Source organism: Otolemur garnettii, unplaced genomic scaffold, assembly GCF_000181295.1.
Source record: "Otolemur garnettii isolate 467f Iridium unplaced genomic scaffold, OtoGar3 scaffold00010, whole genome shotgun sequence".
NCBI lineage: Eukaryota > Metazoa > Chordata > Mammalia > Primates > Galagidae > Otolemur > Otolemur garnettii.
The window spans coordinates 7,054,180-7,074,608 of record NW_003852405.1 but is presented as its reverse complement, the minus strand read 5'-3'; the positions used below and the strand labels follow the sequence as shown (position 1 = coordinate 7,074,608).

Sequence of the window (20,429 nt, the reverse complement as noted above, 5' to 3'; positions counted from 1 at the left end):
GCGCCCCACCTTTTTGAGCCACAGGCACCCCCCTCCTTGTGACTCTTTTTTTTTTTTTTTTGCAGTTTTTAGCTGTGGCTGGGTTTGAACCCACCACCTCTGGCATATGGGGCCGGTGCCCTACATCTTTGAGCCACAGGCACCACACTATTTCTTTTACTTTTATAATTTAAAAAATTCAAAATACCCAAAGATGTTTTATTACTCAGATATGTATAGTTTCTATATTAGTTTTGCAAACTTGAGACCTGTTTGATGATTTTAAAAGCCTCTTTGAATGAGCAGCTACATAATTAGGATTTTTTTTTTTTTTTTTTTTTGAGACAGAGCCTCAAGCTGTCCCCCTGGGTAGAGGCTATGGCTTCACAGCTCACAGCAACCTCCAACTCCCAGGCTCAATTGAGTCTCCTGCCTTAGCCTCCCAAGTAGCTGGGACCACAGGCACCTGCCACAAGGCCTGGCTATTTTTTGGTTGCAGCCGTCATTGTTGTTTGGCGGGCCAGGCTGGATTCAAACCCACTACCTTAGGTGTATGTGGCTGGCACATTAGCCACTTGAGCCACAGGCTCCGAGCCAGGATTTTTTTTCATAATTAGGATTATTATGTGAGGGCTTTTTTGCTTATCTGTGGTGGTGAATATCATGAAATTTATACATAGACCATTTTTTTGCTCATCAACTTTCATCAGCATTTGCCTGTTGAAGGTCTGGCCTAACAACTCGTCTTCCAGAGAAGCCAAAAAGTTGGTGCTCCCGCGTCTACAAAATATAGTTAGTATGTACATGCAACTTGTAATACCCATTGAACAAAGATAAGTGGCAAATCCTCTACTGAAATCAGAGTATGTGGGAAAAAAAAAAAAAAAAACTGTACTTTTGTTGAAAGCAAAAACAAATCTCTTCACCAACAGTTCTAATTTCCAGACATAGCATATGACTTATTTTAGGACAAGCTACATTTTTCCAAAACAATATTGTCTTTTTAATGCATTGTCACAATTTAATAGGCTCCAATGCATTATAAATAAGATGATAATTATGTCTTCTATAATTTTTAGTTCTAACTTGCACAAGGAAGTTAAAAGCCAGACTGCCTTCAGAATCACCCATTCATCTATCCATTTATTCAACAAATATCCCATTTATTCAACAAATATTTATAGAGACAAAATATCATGCTGACACCATAGATAGAAAGAAAAGGAATAAAGGGGTCAATCAGATACAATCCTACTCTCACAGAGCTCATAGGCTGGTCAGTGAGACTATTATACACAAATAAATAATATGTAAGTGTGTGAGAGCAGGACACTATTAATAGAGGGACTTCACCAAGCAAACACAAGCAGTATAACCTGGCTCATTGTACAACAACAACAACAAAAAAAACTAAAATAAAAATAAAAAAGAAACATATTCCTTTATTACCTACTAAATTCCAAGTATGAAGAAGAAAGAAATGTGGAGGAAATTAGAAAACAACTTTCAGCTAAGAAAATCAGAGGAATAATCTAGAAGTCCCTGGCATAAATGAGATAATTTATACTAAGGTGTCCAATTTTCTTTTAAATAAAGAGACAGTTGGTATTCCTTATTGATTCTCCAAATCCTGTTATTAAGACTTCCTTCCCTTACTCTGTGCCCAGGAAATCTCACCCCTATAGCCTGTATCACTAGACTCTGTTGCTGGTTGATTTCAACAGAATTTGCCACCAGGAGTTCAGAAGGTGGAAAGAGAAAAAAGTGACAGTAGTTCCCCCCGACACTGCCCTGGCTTGTCACAGTGGGCTGGAACCCTTCCTGCCACTGGTGGAAAGTACTTCTGCAGGACTCTCATTCCCACTGGACTCTGCACTACTATTTCTGCTCCTTGTCCCCCGACCCTAGGAAAGGAAAAACTAAGCTTCTTTAGCTCCCTTCTGTCAACTCTGAAACCACCTAAAGATTGTGCTATTTCCTGTTGGAACCAAGAGAGAATGGAAAAAGAATATGGGAAGTTGAAGAACACATATTTGAGGGCCTAAAAATAGCAATTAGCATCTTCCATATTTGTTTTTTTTAACTAAGCTTAATTTTTTTTTTTTTTTAACTAAGCTTAAGGACTGAAATAATCAGGATGTATGTCCCTTGCTAGGAAAGCAATGGTATCTCTTCTGGAAGACAAAAAGGCATGATTTATACATTTATAGCCTGGGATCCTCCACTTAACCAATCAATCCATTTTATTCAATTAAGTTCACTGGAATATAAACCTCGAGAGGGCAAGAACTTATCCATTTTGTGGTCAGAGGTTTCCACAGTTCCTAGACTAGGCCTGAGCACTGTGGGTACTCAGTAAGTGTTTAATGAATGGATCTCCTGGAAAATAATTTATTCACCATGAAAATACTCTATTTCAATGCCTGTAAATTAAGAATCCTATTATTTGTTTTGTATTTTCTCTGAAATTCTACACACAAGTCATATAGATTTAATCTGCTTTTAAGCATGGAGGTCCACAGAGATATTTTTACTCTAGTATTTGGGGAAAATTAACGGAAAACACTCCTTTATATGACAGACTTCTAGACAATGTATATAGCAGCACCATGAAATTGAAGGAATGTGGCTACAGAATCCAGTCATAATTGTTCCAAAAATAAGTTCCAAAGAAGTTTAATTCCAAGAGTCTTATAGTCATTCTTCTATAAATCAAGTCCATGAGGGAAAAATGTAATAGAAAAGAAATAAAAATACATTTAGCTGAGCAGTCTGGCACGTGCCACTATATATAAGCAATAGCTGATAAAATTCCACACTATTTCTGTAAGATAACCCCTAGACACCAAAATTTCTGTTTACGTTTGATATCAGAGCTTTGATGAAAACCACAGTGGATCTTGAAGGAGGGTTTTTTTTTTTTTTTTGCAGTTTTTGGCCAGGGCTGGGTTTGAACCACCTCCGGCATATGGGACCAGTGCCCTTTGCGTCACAGTCGCCGCCCCTTGGTAGAAGTTTTTGATTGCATATTCAGACATGAGGCTGACATTAGATCTTAAACATGGCATAAAACTGTTAAGAACTACCATCATCAGAAGATTAATTGGGAACCCATGCTTCCTATCCACTCATACTTCTGAATTTGCCAAGGTATTAACGCTCATCACAGTCCTTTTTTTTTTTTTTTTCCAAAAATTCCATCCGGTTAATGATTCCTTCTCAGCTATTTTGCGTGGTAAAGGAAAGCTGCCAAAATGCTTAGAATTTTAGTGTAATAGAAAAAGTCATCAGGAATTGCATCTGGACCATAATTCAAAGGAAAGAATGAGAGAAACCACATAATCACAGACAGAACTGCTACCCACTCAGCCCTTTCATTTCACAGAATCCCAGTACCAGCTTAAACTAGTTTTAAGAAAATAAGCAATGTTCTATATTACTTACTTACACAACTTCTATTACCAAGTGTCATAGAAAATTTGGGTAAAGCGCTATGCAAAAAGTACTCATTTATGTTATAGTCTCTAAGTTATCAATGTCAAACAAGGATTCTTACTAAAGCATAACTTTTAACATGACTCAATTCCATCATATAAATAAATACATGAAATCAATTAAAAGATTAAAAAGGGGGTGACTGATCTTGCCTCTTGCTTTTTTGTTTGCCGTGGCTGATCTACCCTTTGAACTAATGAGTGCTAGAAAATATATTTATTCATTCCTTACAGAATTTGTACATGTCAGGCACTATTTTAGATTTTACAGGCATGAAGCTCCTTTACTCTTGGAGCTTATGTTCTCAGAGGAAGAATCAAAACAAGTGAAATGTAGTATGTATATTAGAAAGTGATAGATATTATAAAGAACATAATAAGACAATTAAGGATAAGGGAACTAGGCCAAGTGGTAAGCTGTTATGTTATGAAGGGGGATCATGGAAAGTTTCACTGATTAAGAGACATTGAGGCAGCCATACCTGAGAAACTGAGATAATAAAAAATGCAGATATCTGAGGGAAAGTCTTCCAGGCAGAAGGCCCAGTGACTATCTAGTCCTCAAGGCATGAGCAGCCCCAAGGCAGGGGCATTTCCTGCTATGGTCAGGGAGGGAGGGACACTTCGTGGGCCAACAATCCTATGGGAGGCACTGAGAGAGAAGCCAGGATGAAGAGAGAGGAAGGGCAGAAGGGGTGACGTGGATCACACAGGGGCCTGCAGAGGGTTGACTCGAAATGAAATGAAAGGCCAATTTCTCCCTAGAGAACAGATGGGAAAGTCAGAAGCAGGGAGATCATTTAAAAAGCTCTTTCAAGTATCGGAGGAACATGTAATATTAATGGTTATAATCATAGACAACACTTACTAAGCATCTACCTGCCACTCTTCTAAGACCAGAAATAAACTGGATTATGCCTTAAAAAATCAGGTTCTACTATAAGAAATAATAATATTAATGAAATCAGATTCTAAAAGAAACTTGCACAAGACTTCAAATAACATATCAACATTATTATTATACTACTTTTAGTTCATAATAATGTGACATTAACTGTGTTTACTGTAAAACTCAGGCAGTGTAGACAAGCTGATAAAACGCAATTCTTTGTCTATGATAATCCCATGGCTTTTCACTAATTTAAATCTTTGTTCATAAATTACAAAAAAGAGAGTTAAAGCTCTTTAAAATTGGCTAAAATTCCAAGGGTTTAGTGTCTGTAACAAGTAACCATCACGGCACATTACCTCTGTGTGAGTGCCAGAAGCCTAAAGTGTTAAGTTCCTCCTCCATTTAATACCATAGACTCTAACGTCCCCAGCACCTGCCAGTCCCACCCCCCTAGCTGACTACAGTAAGTCAGTCCTTCTGTCCATTCTGTCACCAAGGTCTTGTCTCCACTCTAAACATCTTTTATTTGAACTAATATTCAACATTTTATGTTTTCATCTTTTCCATCATGTTTTTCCAATTCGAGACTAACTCTTCACTGCCACAGAAAGCATTTCTTAATAATGGAGGTGCTTAATCCCTCTACTTAAACTTCTCATGGCCCTTAAAGTTCAACCCCTTTAGTATAGTGTAAAAGGCAAACAGGTCCTCACAACCCAACCAGGTAGTCCCCAAATCACAACCACATTTCACAGAATTGCCACATTCCTTCTGAACTTTCGGCATTTGCATATGTGTTGTCATCTTTAAATGTTCTTTTTTTTTTTTTTTTTTTTTGGTATTCTGGATCCAGCTATTACTCCCTCCCTCAAATATTTTCATGACTTTATTATGTATGGGACACAACAATTTTTTTATTGAAACTATTTATGTCTCTATTTCCCTTATTCAAGCAATAAGGGAAGATTGACATTATTATGTCTGTAGTGCTCCAACAGACAATAATCACCTACTAAGTAAAGACCCACCTTTCAAAGACATATGCTATCTTACACTCATCCCCACCCTTTCTTCTCTCTGTTATCTCTAGCAAACAAATGCTTAATCATATCTAGGTATTTATTCATGCATTTACTTATCTTCATTAATTATAAACACTGTGCCAAACTTTGTGCTCAATGTAGCTCTTGGAATATATAAATTAATAAGACATAAAATCTGCTTTCAAGGAATTTATAGTCAAGTAAGAAAGCTATACATTAATAGATGATTATAAAGCAACATGTTTTATAGAATGCAAATAGAAAATGGCTTAATATAGAAAAAGTTAATAAAATACTACAGATTAACAATAGACCTTAAAAAGAGAAAAAAAAGTAATCAATACAGAGAAAAAAATTCTAAAAGTGACCATAAAAATGTGTGATACTTTATTGTGTATTATGGGCAGCAGATGAACTAATCAATGAAATAGGAAACTGAATCAAAAAGGACAATACTTTTTTTAGAGGATAAACTATATCTGGTATACAATGGTACCATAACCTTGCCTATAGTTCTGAAGTCTGCTTCTGCCTCAAATGCTTCAATCCGTTTCTTCAAGTAATTTCAGTCATAAATACTATTGAATATGAAATTATAATAAATGATTGATAAATCCAAACCTATGGCCTATTATCTGTATATCACAATTCATGATGCAGATCTGCTCCCAGATGGGTTGACTGACAACAGGATACTGTGAGGCTATTGTGTCATAAAGTACAATGTCTAGAAAGGAGAGCTAGAGGAATGACCTTCAAATCACAGAAGCATGGTCATAAACAGTGTGGCACATTTTTGTGTGTTGTTTTTCTCCACCCTTGTCAGACTAAGATGTTAATCAGCAATAAGGAATGTAACATCAAACAGTCCCAACAATAGCTGCTTTAAATTATACTCTCAAAAAAGGATTAAAGTAATATTGTGGCACAATCTACTCCTATGCATGTGCTCCGAAGTGGAACTTAGGTATCTCCCAAAATCACCAAAGTTAAAGGGGAAAAATTCAGATTTGGAATCTCAACTTGGTAAATAATTGAATGAACTCCAAGTCTAAATAAAATTTGACAAATGATAAACTTGTTATAACAAGAGAAAATCTTATGTTTTATAAAACCACTGCTACAAAATACTGTGAGGTGGACACCCTTGACCATTTCTTCCTGAAAGCCATAAAATATCCTATTATAGAGAACTATACATATATAGTTGTCCTATATTAGAGAAATTCAACATGTCAGTGAATTCAGTGAGCCTTTAATTAAATTAGTGTTGCTGGGATTTCAAACCAATACAGCCTCTTTGGTAAAAATTATGGAGAATCCTGAAAGAACTATAAGTAGATCCCACAGTCCCAATACTAGGTATCTACCCAGATGAAACATAAAATCATTTTATCACAAGGACGTTTGCACTAGAATGTTTATTGTAGCTCACTTCACAATTGCCAAGACATAGAACTAGTCCAAGTGCCCATCAGCCCATGAATGGATTAATAAACTGTGGTATATGTATACCATGGAATACTATTCTGCCTTAAAAAGATGGGGACTTAAAACTTACAAAACTTAAATACATGTTTTGTATTTAACCGGATGGAGTTGAAACACATTCTTCTTAGTAAAGTGTCACAAAAATGGAAATGCAAGTGTCCAATGTACTTAAAACTTATACAAAACCAGTAGAAACACAACTACACACCCACACAAGAGAAAAACACAAGTATATAGCTGAAATCTCATGATATAAGAAATGGAGAACCAGAAAAAGAAAATAATAACAAATATGCTAAATAGTACTCAAACTATATCATTAATCATCTTAAAAATCAATCATCTAAATAAATCCATTTAAGACAAAGATTGTCAGAGTGGATCAAAAAACAAGACCCAACTACATGCTGCCTCCAAGAGACCCACTTTAAATATAAAGGCACATATAGCCTAGAGTAAAAGTAAAGGTATGGACAAAGCAATAGCAACCTAACCCCAATCAAAGAAAGGAAGACTAGCTAAATTACAGAGCAGATGTCAGAACAAGGAAAGTTATAAGAGATAAAAGTATTACATGATACTACAGTGTTCAGTACTCCAGTAATATGTAACCACCACTAATATATATGCCCCTAACCACTGAGTAACAAAATACTTGAGGGAAAAGCTCATAGAACTGCAGGGAGAAACAGACAAAGCCACTGTTAACTTTGGAAACTTTAATACCCCTCTATCATAAATGAACAGATACAGCAGGCAGATATTAGGAAGGAGATAGTAGAATTAAAAAGCACTACCAATCAAAAACATATTATCGATATCGATGAACTACTACATCCAACAACAGATGAGAACTCATCATTCTAAAGTTCACGTGGACACTCAGCAAGACAGATTATGGGCCATTAAAAAGAAAAAACCCTCAACACATTTAAAAGAATAAAACCCCCACAGTGTCTGCTCTTACATAACAATACAAATAATCTAGAAAACAACAGAAAAACAGCTGGGAAATTTCAAAATACCTGAACATTAAAAAGTACATTTCTAAATAGAAAATGGATCAAAGAAGAAATCTAAAGAGTAATTAAAAACATTATAATGAAAATAAAACTCATTGAAGGAAATTTACAGCATTAAGCGCATATATTAGAAAAGAAGAAAGATATCCCATCAATTATCTAAGCTTCCTCCTTAAGAAACTAAACAAAGAAAAGCAAAATATATGCAAAGTAAGCAGAATAAAAGGAAAAGAAAATAAAAGAGCAGAAACAGAAGGTCACTACTGAATATTGCTGAAACCAAAGTGGGTTCTTTGAAAACGTTAATAAAATGAATAAATCTCCAGCCAGGTCAATTAAGAGAAAAGGAGAAAAGTTACAAATTACTATTACAAGTAAAAAGGGCATGACTATAGATCTCACAGACATAAAAAAGATAATAACAGAAAATGGAAAACTCTATGCCCCCAAATTTGGTAACTTAGATGACATAGACCGACTCCTTGTTAGATGTAAATTGCAATAACTCACACACAAACAGAAAATCTGAAAAGTCCACCATCCAATAAAACATTGAATCAAAAATTTATAACCTTCCTAAACAGAAAGCACCAAGTTCACCAGAGAATCCTACAAAACATTTCAGAAAGACATTATTCCAAACCTCTATAATCTCTTTCTGAAAAACAAACACTTCCTAACTCATTCTGGGAGGTCACATCGCCCTAATACCAAAACCAGATGAAGACAGTAAAAGAAAACTACAGACTAATAGCTTTCATGAAGATAAAAGCAAAACTCCTTTACAAAATCTTAGCAAATGAATCCAACTTTGTATAAAAATAATTATATACCATGACAAAGTGTGCTTGTTTCAGATGTGCAAGTCTGGTTCAATATTTGAAATCAATTAACATGATTACATCCACAGGCTAAGGAAGAAAAACCAAAAACTCGTATCAATATATGCAGAAAGCATTTAACAAAATTCTACAATACTGATGACTACAAAAAGAAAAAAAACTCAACAAATTATAAATAAAAGGAAATTTCTCAATCTGATAAGAACATCTACAAAAGCCCCTATAATGAGAACACCATACCTAATGGTTGGAATTCAAAATTTTCAATTACTAGAGATGAGGAAAGGATGTCTTCTCTCAACACTGCTCTTCAACATTATGCTGGAAGTCCTAGTTGACACAATAAGATAAGGAAAAAAGAATTTTCAAGACTGTAAGGCAGGCTTGGACCCCGTAGCTCAGTTGAGTAGGGTGCCAGCCATATACACGGAGGCTGGCAGGTTTGAGCCTTGCCGGGGCCTGCTAAACAGTAATGACAACTGCAACCAAAAATGGTTGGTGGTTGTGGAGGGCACCTGTAGTCCCAGCTACTTGGGAGGCTGAGGCAAGAGAATAGCTTAAGCCTAAGAGTGAGGTTGCTGTGAGCTGTGATATGATAGCACTCTACTGAGGTGACAAAGTGAGACTCTGTCTCAATTAAAAAAAAAAAAAAAGACTGCAAGGCAAAAATTTAAACACTCTTTGTTCACAGATGGCATAATTATTTATTTTTAAAATACAAAAGAATTAACAAAAATAAAAATCCCTTCTAGAACTAATAAGTGATTATTCCAGAGTTATAGGATACAAAGTTTATATACAAAAATCAATCACTTTCCTATATACCAGCAATAATAATGTGGAATTTGAATTTAAAAAAAACAATAGCATTGGGCGGTGCCTGTGGCTCAGAGGAGAAGGGTGCCAGCTCCATATGCCAGAGGTGGGGGGTTCAAACCCAGCCTCAGCCAAAAACAGCAAAGGAAAAAAAAAAAAGTATTTACATTAGCACTTAAAAAAGAAATATGAATGAATTTCATAAAAAGAAATTCATTCATATATAAGAATTAAGAAATTCTTAACAAAGAAATATGAATGAATCTAACAATTATATGTAAGATCTACATGAAGAAAACTATAGGACGGCGCCTGTGGCTCAAGGAGTAGGGCACCGGCTCCGTACACCAGGGTGGCAGGTTCAAGCCCAGCCCTGCCCAAAACTGCAAAAATAAAAAATAAAAAAAAGAAAAGAAAACTATAAAACTCTGACATAACGTATCAAAGAACTTAAAAATAGAGAAATTCCTTGTTCATGAATAGAAAGAATAAAACTGTCAAGATGTCAGTTCTCCCCAACTTGACCTATAGATTTATCACAATCCCTATAAATAATCTGGCAAATTATTTTGTGGATCTTAACAAACTGATTCTAAAGTTTATAAGTCAGAGGACCTAGAATAGCCGAAACAATGCTGAAGAGAAGAAGAATGACATGGAACGGACGCTACCTAACTTCAAGACTCACTACGATGTTACAGGAATCTATAAAGGGGGCTATTGGTGAAAGAATTAATAAAGAGAACAATGGGACAGAACAGAGGACCCAGAAAAGGTCCACCAAACTGATATTTGGCAAAGAGAAAGAAAATTACACTGAAGTGAAGATAATCTTCTCAGCTAACTGACAGTGCTGGAACCAGGCGTCCACATGCAAATCAGAACTTACACCACTCTAAAAATTACCCCAAAATTAATTCCAAATGTGCCATAGACCTAAATGTAAAACACAAAACCATAAAACTCCTAAACGACAGCACAGGAGAAAACCTAGATGGTTTTCACAGCAATATCAACCAGCAAGTGCAGAGTTGTCATATCCTGTGTATTCCCTATACCCTACAACCAAGCACACCATCTTCCCCACTGTCGACCTCCCAGAACAGACTGGGACAACTGTCTGTCAAACACTCAAATGCCTTGTCTACTTCCTGTCATTTTTGGTTTAATTTCTACTGACATGTTTACTTCCAAAGATTCAAAGGTCTAGATAGACACCATAATACAAACCACAAGGAAACAGTAAAAAATGTTGAGAAAATGTATAGAGAAAGATATAGTAACATCAGATAGTCAGTAGAATGAACAAGTTCACAAAGGGGTAAGTTGTTGTTTACTCTGATGGAAAAGTCTGTGTGTTTGAATCATTTCCTTTCTTCATGCTCTATTTTCAGGTGGAAAAAGACCAAATCGTTCTTGCAATTTTATATCTCTATACGATTGTACAGTTTAGGAAAAGAGACCTGAATCTTATGCCTGATGATTGGATGTGGGAATTAGATACCTACAAAATTTCATCCATTTCACAGATTTTTGCTCTACAGCCTTCTCAATATTTTACTAAGTAAAAATAGTATCGCCATTTAGCTAGTCAAAGTTAGCAAAAGATCAACCTGAGACTGAAAAGTACAGCATTCCTTTACTTTCAAAACACAAATCACACTTCATGGGGAATAAATGTTTTATATGAAACTTCATGAGGCTTCATAAACTTCAAGTTTCAAAGTAGCATGATAAACTTATTTCTGTCAACTTGCGATGATATTCACTAATGGTTCCATTAAAGAATCTTTAAAAAATGATTTTTCTTAATATTTCAATAGCTTTTCCAAATAGACAACTGGAATTGCTACAGGATTTAGAACATGGGATGTGGTTTTACAAAGATAAGTTAAAACAAAAAATACCACTGATACCACTCTTCTCTGTGACTCACCTACATTCCTGGAAAAAAAGATTGTGCAGGTTAGAAAGATGAATTTGCCTATGCAACTGAGTTTATGAATACTTCTATTTCATCGTAAGACTGTAACATTAGAAATTGTATTAATTTGTTTACAATATTCATTTCCCTAATAAATGGTTGTTCATTGTCATGCCTATGCAATCACTGGAAGATTTGAGAGTATGTAACCATTATATTTTGCCAGAATCAGTGTATGATTTATGTAATTCTGTATGATAGAATAAATTAAAATATGTTATGTAGATAGGAAGACTTAGGTACACAGTAAGGGAAAAAAATAGAAACAAACAGCATCCCAAATAAATAAGCTGCAAGTGGCATAAACGTCAATCATATTTAGAATTATGTTGTCAGTTATGTATATAAAAATAGGAATAAAATAGTCTAGCTGCCACTCTGAGTTTACATTGTTCTTTTTATGAAAACACATACTATCTCTGCACATACGTCCATATATATGTGTATGTGTTCACACATCAACAAAATATGGCAAATCTCCCACGTGAAATATGCATCTTAATCTGTGCGATATCACATAGCTTGCCTTGGTTGCACCTTGAAAAATAAAAATAAACTACTTCAGAAACTGTTTGAAACCAAAGTGAAGAATATCTCAAGAGAGCATCCTTAATGAGGTCAGGACGCAGGTCTGTTTGTTCTGTTAAAAATCGACTAACTCAATTTAAAGAATAAGTTACCAGATCTGTGATCGAAAGATTTAAGAAATTGGAAGGAAGCCTCCCACCATTAGCTTCATAGTATTTTTTTGAGTGGTTTACACATTTAAAGTTCATCGTATGCAATATGACCTCTATGTTACCTTGGAAACCTTCACAAAGAACAGAAAGGCAAAATATATATGCCTTGGACATTTCTCTAAATGAATGTCCCAGAGAAGGAAGTGAAAAAAAATGTTGTTTTTTCCAAAAAAATAAGACAAAGTACTAAGAGTAAAGCCGTTTGTCCTTCCCAGGAGAACAGCATGCCTGTGTTCAAATCAACCAATCCCCGTAAAGGTTTCCCAGGAGTGACAAGGACCATTGTCTGGTCATTCTCTTACTGAACAAGAGAAAAGATCGCACCCACAGGAGAAGAAAGTAGGTCACCCCTTTACAGTTTTCAATGTCGCTTTATAACATATATTGATTGTTACCGTTATTAACACAGTTCCAAATCAAAAATCTGACTGAACAGATTAAAATTGGATTTATGTTTACCTCAAACACTTCTTCATCCAAAATCCTTGTTCCAAACACCGTGATTCCATTGGTATCAACAATCGCTCTCTCACTTCTATCAAGTGGTTTTGTGGTTTTCTTCTTACAATCGACAATCATCGTCACAGTTTTCTTCTCCACGCTGATTGCTACCCGATGCCACCTAAAAAAGCCAAGTCATTCTTTGGTGAGCTTCGAACACACTGGCTGCCAAACCATTATTCCCATTAAAATGCTGTGCATTTTGCACTGTAAAAGTGAGCTGACCTCGTACAAAGCTGTAGACTCATTTATGAATCGATACTAGGTGACTACTTACTGTGCACCCAGCACAGTGCTCGCTACCCAAAAGGACACATAATCAGGCTGAGATGCACTGCAGGATTAGCTATCTGTGCTGATAAGGACGTGCCCATCCTTGGCTTCGCTTCGTGTTCTAGCAACAAAAGCTTCATCTCACTGTGTCCCAGTGAAGGTATTTGATAGCAATTAGGGTGGAAGATGGGGTAAGTAATAGTTTCCACGTACGTAAATGCTTTCTTCCAAAGTGGAATTCCACTTCAAAAACTTCTGCTTTAGTAATCCCCTGAGACGGACTATAAAAGGGTATGTCTACTAATGGAAGGGCTGCTCCATCTGGAGCAAGGGAACATTCTAAGCGTAAAATACAATGTGCTGCTCTGTCTTTATTCACGTTTATTTCGAGGGCTTCCATTTTCTTTTTCCACTTTAATTTCAGGACAGTTATAGATCACTGCTGCGGGCAGCATCCAAGTCTGAGACATAGTATCTCTCCTTCTTTCCAGAGCTGGCAGTAAGTGGGAACACAGAAAGAAAGCACAGTCAACGCAAGTGTGGAATGAGAGTCTCACTTCACTCCGCAGCTACTGCTCCAGCTAATTCAGGCCAGTGATGACAGGCTTGGCCAGGGAGACATGGCCAGCTCTTTGGAAACCTACGTTCCCTAACCATACTGTAAAACAGGGGGTTTTATGAACAATATACGGTGCTAACCTAAGCCACCAAATGAAGCTCACTCAGATTCTGCAAGCCTGTCTGGTTTATACTTTACTTTATTTTTCCAAATTAAAACTGCTAGATTAATATTCCAGAAGTGCCCAGGACTAGATCCACGAAATAAAGTACCCAAGAAGTTATAGACGGTTCTCTAAAAATGCCTGTTTCATGTGACTTGGCAGGGCTGCTGCTGAGGACCAAGGATGTTTCCATATAGTCTTGGTCTTTGCTCTTTCCACCAGCACATTCAGCTGGCACGGGCGTCTGCTCAGTTTGAATTGGGCAAAGATTTCTATAAGGAGCTATTTAATACGGTGAGAGTAAAATTTACACATACTTCATGCCAAGAAGCCTGCGTCTTCACTTAAACCATCCCCAGCGTTTAGAGCTATGTGTTTTTCATTAACAGAAACGAAAACTGATCTTACTAGTTAAAAATTGATTAGCGCTCTAAACTAGATATATTTGTTGAATTGATTTCAACTGCCGTAGTGCTGAAACATAATCGTGGAATCCTATGCAATATTCAAAATACTGAACTAACAATCTGGGAGTCACTCTTCACTGTTTTCTTTCTCTCACACTGCATGCTTATCTCAGAAAATCCCATCAATCACTCCATATATTTGAAGTATACGCAGAATCCAGTGCCCCTCCACTTAGTTCTAGCTGCCTCTGTCTCGCCTAGACTCCTAACTAGTCTCTGCCTCCTCTTTAAGGCAACCAGAGTGACCCTTTTTACAACTTAAGTCAGATCAAGTCTCTGCCTTGCTAAAAATCTATTAAATATGCTACTTACAATAAAAGCTGGAGTCTTCATTCTGCTTCACAGGAGGGTCCCCTGGCCCTTTCTGAATTTATGCCTGACCTTTTTTTTTTTTTCTGACGCCCTGTACCCCAGCCACAGGCTGTTCATGTTCTTCATGATGGCAGGAACGCTGTTCTTCCTTACACCCACACTGCTGTTCCCTGACTCCCTTCCTGACTTCACTCAGTGCAATCTCATCAAACAGGACCGGCCTATCTAATAGTACTCCCTACATCCCTCGCCTTGATTTATTTTCCCTCATATTGCTATTAGTACTTTGTATAGTAAGTATTTGTTCATCTACTGTCTGTGTTTTCTAACACAGTGTAAGCTCCAGGAGTGGAAGGACTTTACCTGTGTTGGTCACTGCTATAACTCTTACGCCCTGCAGACCCCCCACAGCATGATGGCTCCTAGATAAATACTTATGGAATGAATGGCCCATTCATGATCAGGTCATGATTCTTCTTACCAGATGGAAGTGTGCTTAAATACCAATCCTTTTTGCATTTAAATTTTTTATCAGGCCAGGCACAGTTGCTCACGTCTATTATCCTAACACTCTGGGAAGCCGAGGCAGATTGCTTAAGCACAGGAGTTTGAGACCAGCCTGAGCAAAAGCGAGACCCTGTCTCTAAAACAAATAGCCAGGCATTGTGGCAGGTGCCTGTAGTCCCAGCTACTTGGGAAGCTGAGTCAAGAGGATCTCTTGAGCTCAAGAGTTTGAGGTTGCTGTCAGTTATGATGCCACAGCACTCTACCTGGGGCGAGTGAGACTCTGTCTCAAAAAAAAAAAAAAAAAATCAGTTGAGCTCAACAAATGCATGTATGCTACATTTTAACAATCTCAAGCAAATAGTATAATACCTGGCATTATTAAGTGCTAAGCATTTAATAAATTGTTAATGAAAGAATATATGAGGGAATAAAGAAACGATTAGTACTTATTTTGTTTGGTTATCAGTAAAAAATATTTATGGGGCATTTTCCATATTTTATCGTAGAGATCTGTTCATACTCAACACTGCCTATTTTTTTAAATAGAATAAATTGATTCTTTTATTTCCAGTTAAGAAAGCAGGATCAAAGAATATAATATTTAATGAATAAAATGACTTCAAAATATTTTCTACAATTACTATACATGAACTAAATTATTAGCATGAAGTTTATGCACTGAAATTTTAGCATGAAGTTTGTTTATAGGATAATAATGTAAATTACCTATAAAAGTCTGGTTTTTCCTAGCACTGAAACTCAAAGTTTTCTCTGCAGTTCTGACAAAGATACAATGATACGTTTTTTTCTCCTTTTATCTGCACCACTATTTCTTGCAGACAGCTATACCCAACTGTCCAATTTCTGATAAAGCTATTTTAAGAGCTCTGGATTCAACAATAAAATATCAAGTAAATTGAATAAGCCTTTACTTGTATATAGCTGCTCTATAAGTGAAAGGCCGTCAGGACATAGAATTGAGAACTCAACAGTACTTTCAGAAGAGTGTAGAGTGAAGCTGACTATATGAGTTCAAATTCCAGTCTCCCCTACTTTCCAACCATGTGATCTTAGACAAGTCACTAAAACTCTGTATGCCTCAAGCTCTTCTCTGTAAGTTTATTAACATGACTTTCTTAAAAGCATTGTGAAAAATGAAGTGAGTTAGTCACATATAAAATGCGTAGACCAGTGCACAACATGTATCAAGCACTGGCTTTCTATGATGAACATTCTTATTATTGGTAAAAAAATAAGTCAAATCAGATCATTTTCTGCTCAAACATTTGCAGTGACTTCCCATTTCACAGAGTAGAACAAACTCAAAGTGCTTACAACCTCTTACAAGGTACACGCCTTCCGGCCTGACTCTGCTTCTCCACCCACAACATCTCACTCTGCTCCTGCTATGCCAGTGTCCTTGACATTGCTTGGAACAAACTGGCCACACCCTGGAGTCAGAGACTTCATATTTGCTTCCCTCGCCTACTGGAATGGTATGCTTTTAATTACCAGCATGGCACGCACTCTACCTCCTTTATTTTTATCTTTTCAGAGAGGGAGTCTTGCTATGTGGTCCAGGCTGGTCTCAAACCCCCAGGCTCAAGTGATCCTGTCCCCCAACCTCCAGGGTAACTGCGATTATAGGCACCAGCCACTGTGCCTGGCTGCCACCTTCTTTATACATGTTATCATTTTAGTGGGATTTTCCCCAATTTCATTCCTTAAAATTGCATCCCTCACTGCCATTTACGATCCTCTTTAGTGCTCAATTTTTCTCTCTCACTTACCACCACCTGACATATTAATAATTAGTAATATGTATGTTTTAAATGTTTTATTGTTTACCTTCCCAGAGGGTAAACTATGTCATGGTAGATATTTTATTATTATGTTAATTTGTTAATAGATAGGCCATAGAAAATCTATACCCCATTTCACCAATATCTGTTGAACATCAGAATGAAAGAATTGCTTTAGGGGCAATGCCTGTGGCTCAAGGAGTAGGGCTCCGGCGCCATATGCCGGAGGTGGCAGGTTCAAACCCAGCCCTGGCCAAAAACTGAAACAAACAAAACAAACAAACAACAAATTGCTTTAGTTACGTTGCTACTTACTTTCCATCAGCGATGTTAACAGTTCTGAAGAGGGGATAGTCTTCGGGGGCAGGTTTTCCAGTATGGTCCTCAAACAGAAAAACAGGTGATCTCCCAACCTCAACACCAACTTGCTGAATGCCATGCTCATTATATATAGATAGAAGGAAAGACTGGATTCCTTTTTTGGGTTTTACTGTAAATAATATTGAAAAATCTTCCGGAAAAGTTCCACCTGACAAAAGAAAGCCAAAGATTAGAAATTCCCAATTTACAAAAAAAAAAAAAAAAGAAAGAAAGAAAGAAAGAAATTCCCAATTTGCAAGTTGTTCTTATGTTGCTATATACTTTTTTAAACTTTCTATATAGCCTTAATAAGTCACCTAAGTTTATACCATAAACCAATCAATAAACAAATGGGGAGGAGAATTCTGTCAAGTTTTCCCTGCAACACTGATCCAAGCTATTATATATTCAAACTTCAAAGACACGCAGTTAAAGAAGAATGATGATATGAAATTGCCCTCAAAGTTAGGAAAGAAGATCATGGTGCCAGTTCAGTATCAAACGCACAGCAATCACTCTTAAAAGAGTTATTTAACTACTACTTTTAGTATAAAATTTGTATCTTTTGGCTTTGTCTGGTCTACACATATAGCCATGTATTCTCTTTTTAAAGAGGCATTGTAATGACACAACATTAAAAAATTAATTTCTTTTCTTCACCCCTTCAAATGCTAAAGGGTTTGTGGTAGTTATTCCTATCCCAGAATGCAGTTTCACTAGTAAAAAGCACGTGTCATTATAAATCAGAACCATTAGCTACTTGACTAATGTTTTTCTAAATTCAAGAAGGCACACTTGGCTCAGCACCTGTAGCTCAAGCAGCTAAGGCACCAGCCACATATACCAAAGCTGGCGGGATCAAATCCAGCCCAGGCTTGCCAAGCAACAATGACAAATACAACCAAAAAAATAGCCAGGCATTGTGGCAGGCGCCTGTAGTCCCAGCTACTTGGGAGGCTGAGGCAAGATAATTCCATAAGCCCAGGAGCTGGAGGTTGCTGTGAGCTGTGATGCCAGGGCACTCTACCCAGGGCAACATCTTGAGGGTCTCTCTCAAAAAAAAACACACATATATTCTTTTTCTCTTTTCCCTCGTACAATTATATGCCAATATTCAGCATAGGGATTGACCTACATAGACACTTACTACACATTTGTAAAATAATTATATCAGTTTAATGATTACAATACATATATTTCAAACAGTTAAATAATAACTACTTATTATGTTATAATATTTATATCAAAACACTGCAGATTACATTGTGAGTTTTATTTTTCAAAACCAGTTTTTAAGATATATATGATTAGATCTTCTTACTACCTGGGCATAAAAATATTATTTGAGGGATGAGATTACTTCATGTAAAATGTCCATTTGCAAAACTGGTGTGTATGTGTATGTGCAATTAACAATATCAGGCCAACACCAAGACTTTCCTTATTCAGTCCATGCATTCCAAATTCTAGTATAGGCAGTCACATAAAATGATAAATGCTTTATTAATAGGACTGTCATGGATTCAAATCCAAAAGACTACAGGATATTAGCACTCCTACTTATATGAATTTATCAGGAGAGGACCCTATGTGTAAAGACTATATGCTGTCGATTCAATCAAAGCACTGTTTATAAAAGTAAAATACTATAAGGGGCTGCAGTGATTAAAACTGCTGAAATAAAATACAAAATATCTAAAGAATGGAATTCTATGCAGCCACTTCATAGTAAAAAGACATTTTATGAATTGGAAATCATGAAAAATGTATTAGAAAAAAGCAATTTTCATGCTACAAATATATCAACAGAGTATTTACCTATAAGGCGATACAATATTTCAGTTAAAAGTTCTATATCTTATAAGATTATTTGGCTCAAATCTCACACTATCAAGCCCAAGGGAAATAATATCAAATTAAGTACCTTTTGCATGAGCACAGGGACAATAAATAAAGAGATGACACACACAATGGGAGCATGGATTTCACAAACTATAGATCTCATAAAGGAGTTAATATCCAAAATATTTGAGAGAATCAAATAACTCCATAGCAAGAAAATAAATAATCCAATTAAAAACTGAGGAAATGATCTGAACAAACATTTCTTAAGACTAAAAATAGCCTAGAGGTATATAAAAAAATGTTCAAAAATCTGTATACCAGCAATAATAATGTGTAATTTGAATTTAAAAAAACAATAGCATTTACATTGGCACTTAAAAAAAATATGAATGTATGACTCTAACAATTGTATATAAGATCTAACAATTATATATAAAATCTACATGAAGAAAACTATAGGTCGGCGCCTGTGGCTCAGTGAGTAAGGCGAGAGCCCCATATACCAAGGGTGGTTGGTTCAAACCCAGCCCTGGCCAAACTGCAACAAAAAAATGGCCAGGCGTTGTGGCAGGCACCTATAGTCCCAGCTGCTTGGGAGGCTGAGGCAAGAGAATCACCTAAGCCCAAGAGCTAGAAGTTGCTGAGAGCTGCAATGCCATGGCACTCTACCAAGGACTACAAAGTGAGACTCTGTCTCAAAAAAAAAAAAAAAAAAAAATTGTTCAGTATCAGGGAAATGGGAATCAAAACCACAATGAGATACCATCTCTCTCCAGTTAGAATGGCCATTATTAAAAAACCAAAAGGTAACAAGTGCTGACGAGGATGTAGAGAAAAGAGAACCTTTTCATACTGTTAACAAAAGTTTAATTAGCTCAGCCATTATATAAAAGAGTATGTAAGTTCCTCAAAAAATTAAAAATGAATCCAGCAAATCCCACTACCAAGTATACATTCGAAGGAAATGAAATCAGTTTGTCAAAGAGACATTTGTAGGCTCAGCACCCGTAGCACAGTGGTTAGGGTGCCAGACACATATACCAAGGATTCAAACCCAGCCCCGCCGGCTAAAACAACAATGACTACTGCAATAAAAAATAGCCAGGCGTTGTAGCGGGCACCTGTAGTCCCAGCTACTTGGGAGGCTGAGGCAAGAGGATCGCTTAAGCCGAAGAATCTGAGCTTCCTGTGAGCTGTGATGCCATAGGACTCTACCAAGAGTGACAGAATGAGACTATCTCAAAAAAAAAAAAAAAAGAGAGATGTCTGTTCTCTGATGTAATATGATCCAGCATTCCCACTATTAAGTGTATATCCAAAGTGGATGAAATCAGTAT

At 36.5% G+C, this 20,429-nt stretch overlaps 1 protein-coding gene across 5 annotated transcripts in view; it reads right to left on the bottom strand.

Annotated features, from left to right (window-relative positions):
* The window catches only part of COL11A1 (collagen type XI alpha 1 chain), a 205,414-nt gene that overhangs the window by 159,735 nt on the left and 25,250 nt on the right, over window positions 1-20,429 (bottom strand). For all 5 annotated transcript variants that reach the window (XM_023509793.1, XM_003784099.2, XM_003784101.2 and 2 more), the window contains exons 3-4: window positions 17,203-17,416; window positions 12,763-12,925 (exon numbers count right to left, since the gene is read on the bottom strand). In XM_023509793.1, the coding sequence (XP_023365561.1) occupies window positions 12,763-12,925; window positions 17,203-17,416 (377 nt within the window). The remainder of the gene's footprint in view (window positions 1-12,762; window positions 12,926-17,202; window positions 17,417-20,429) is intronic.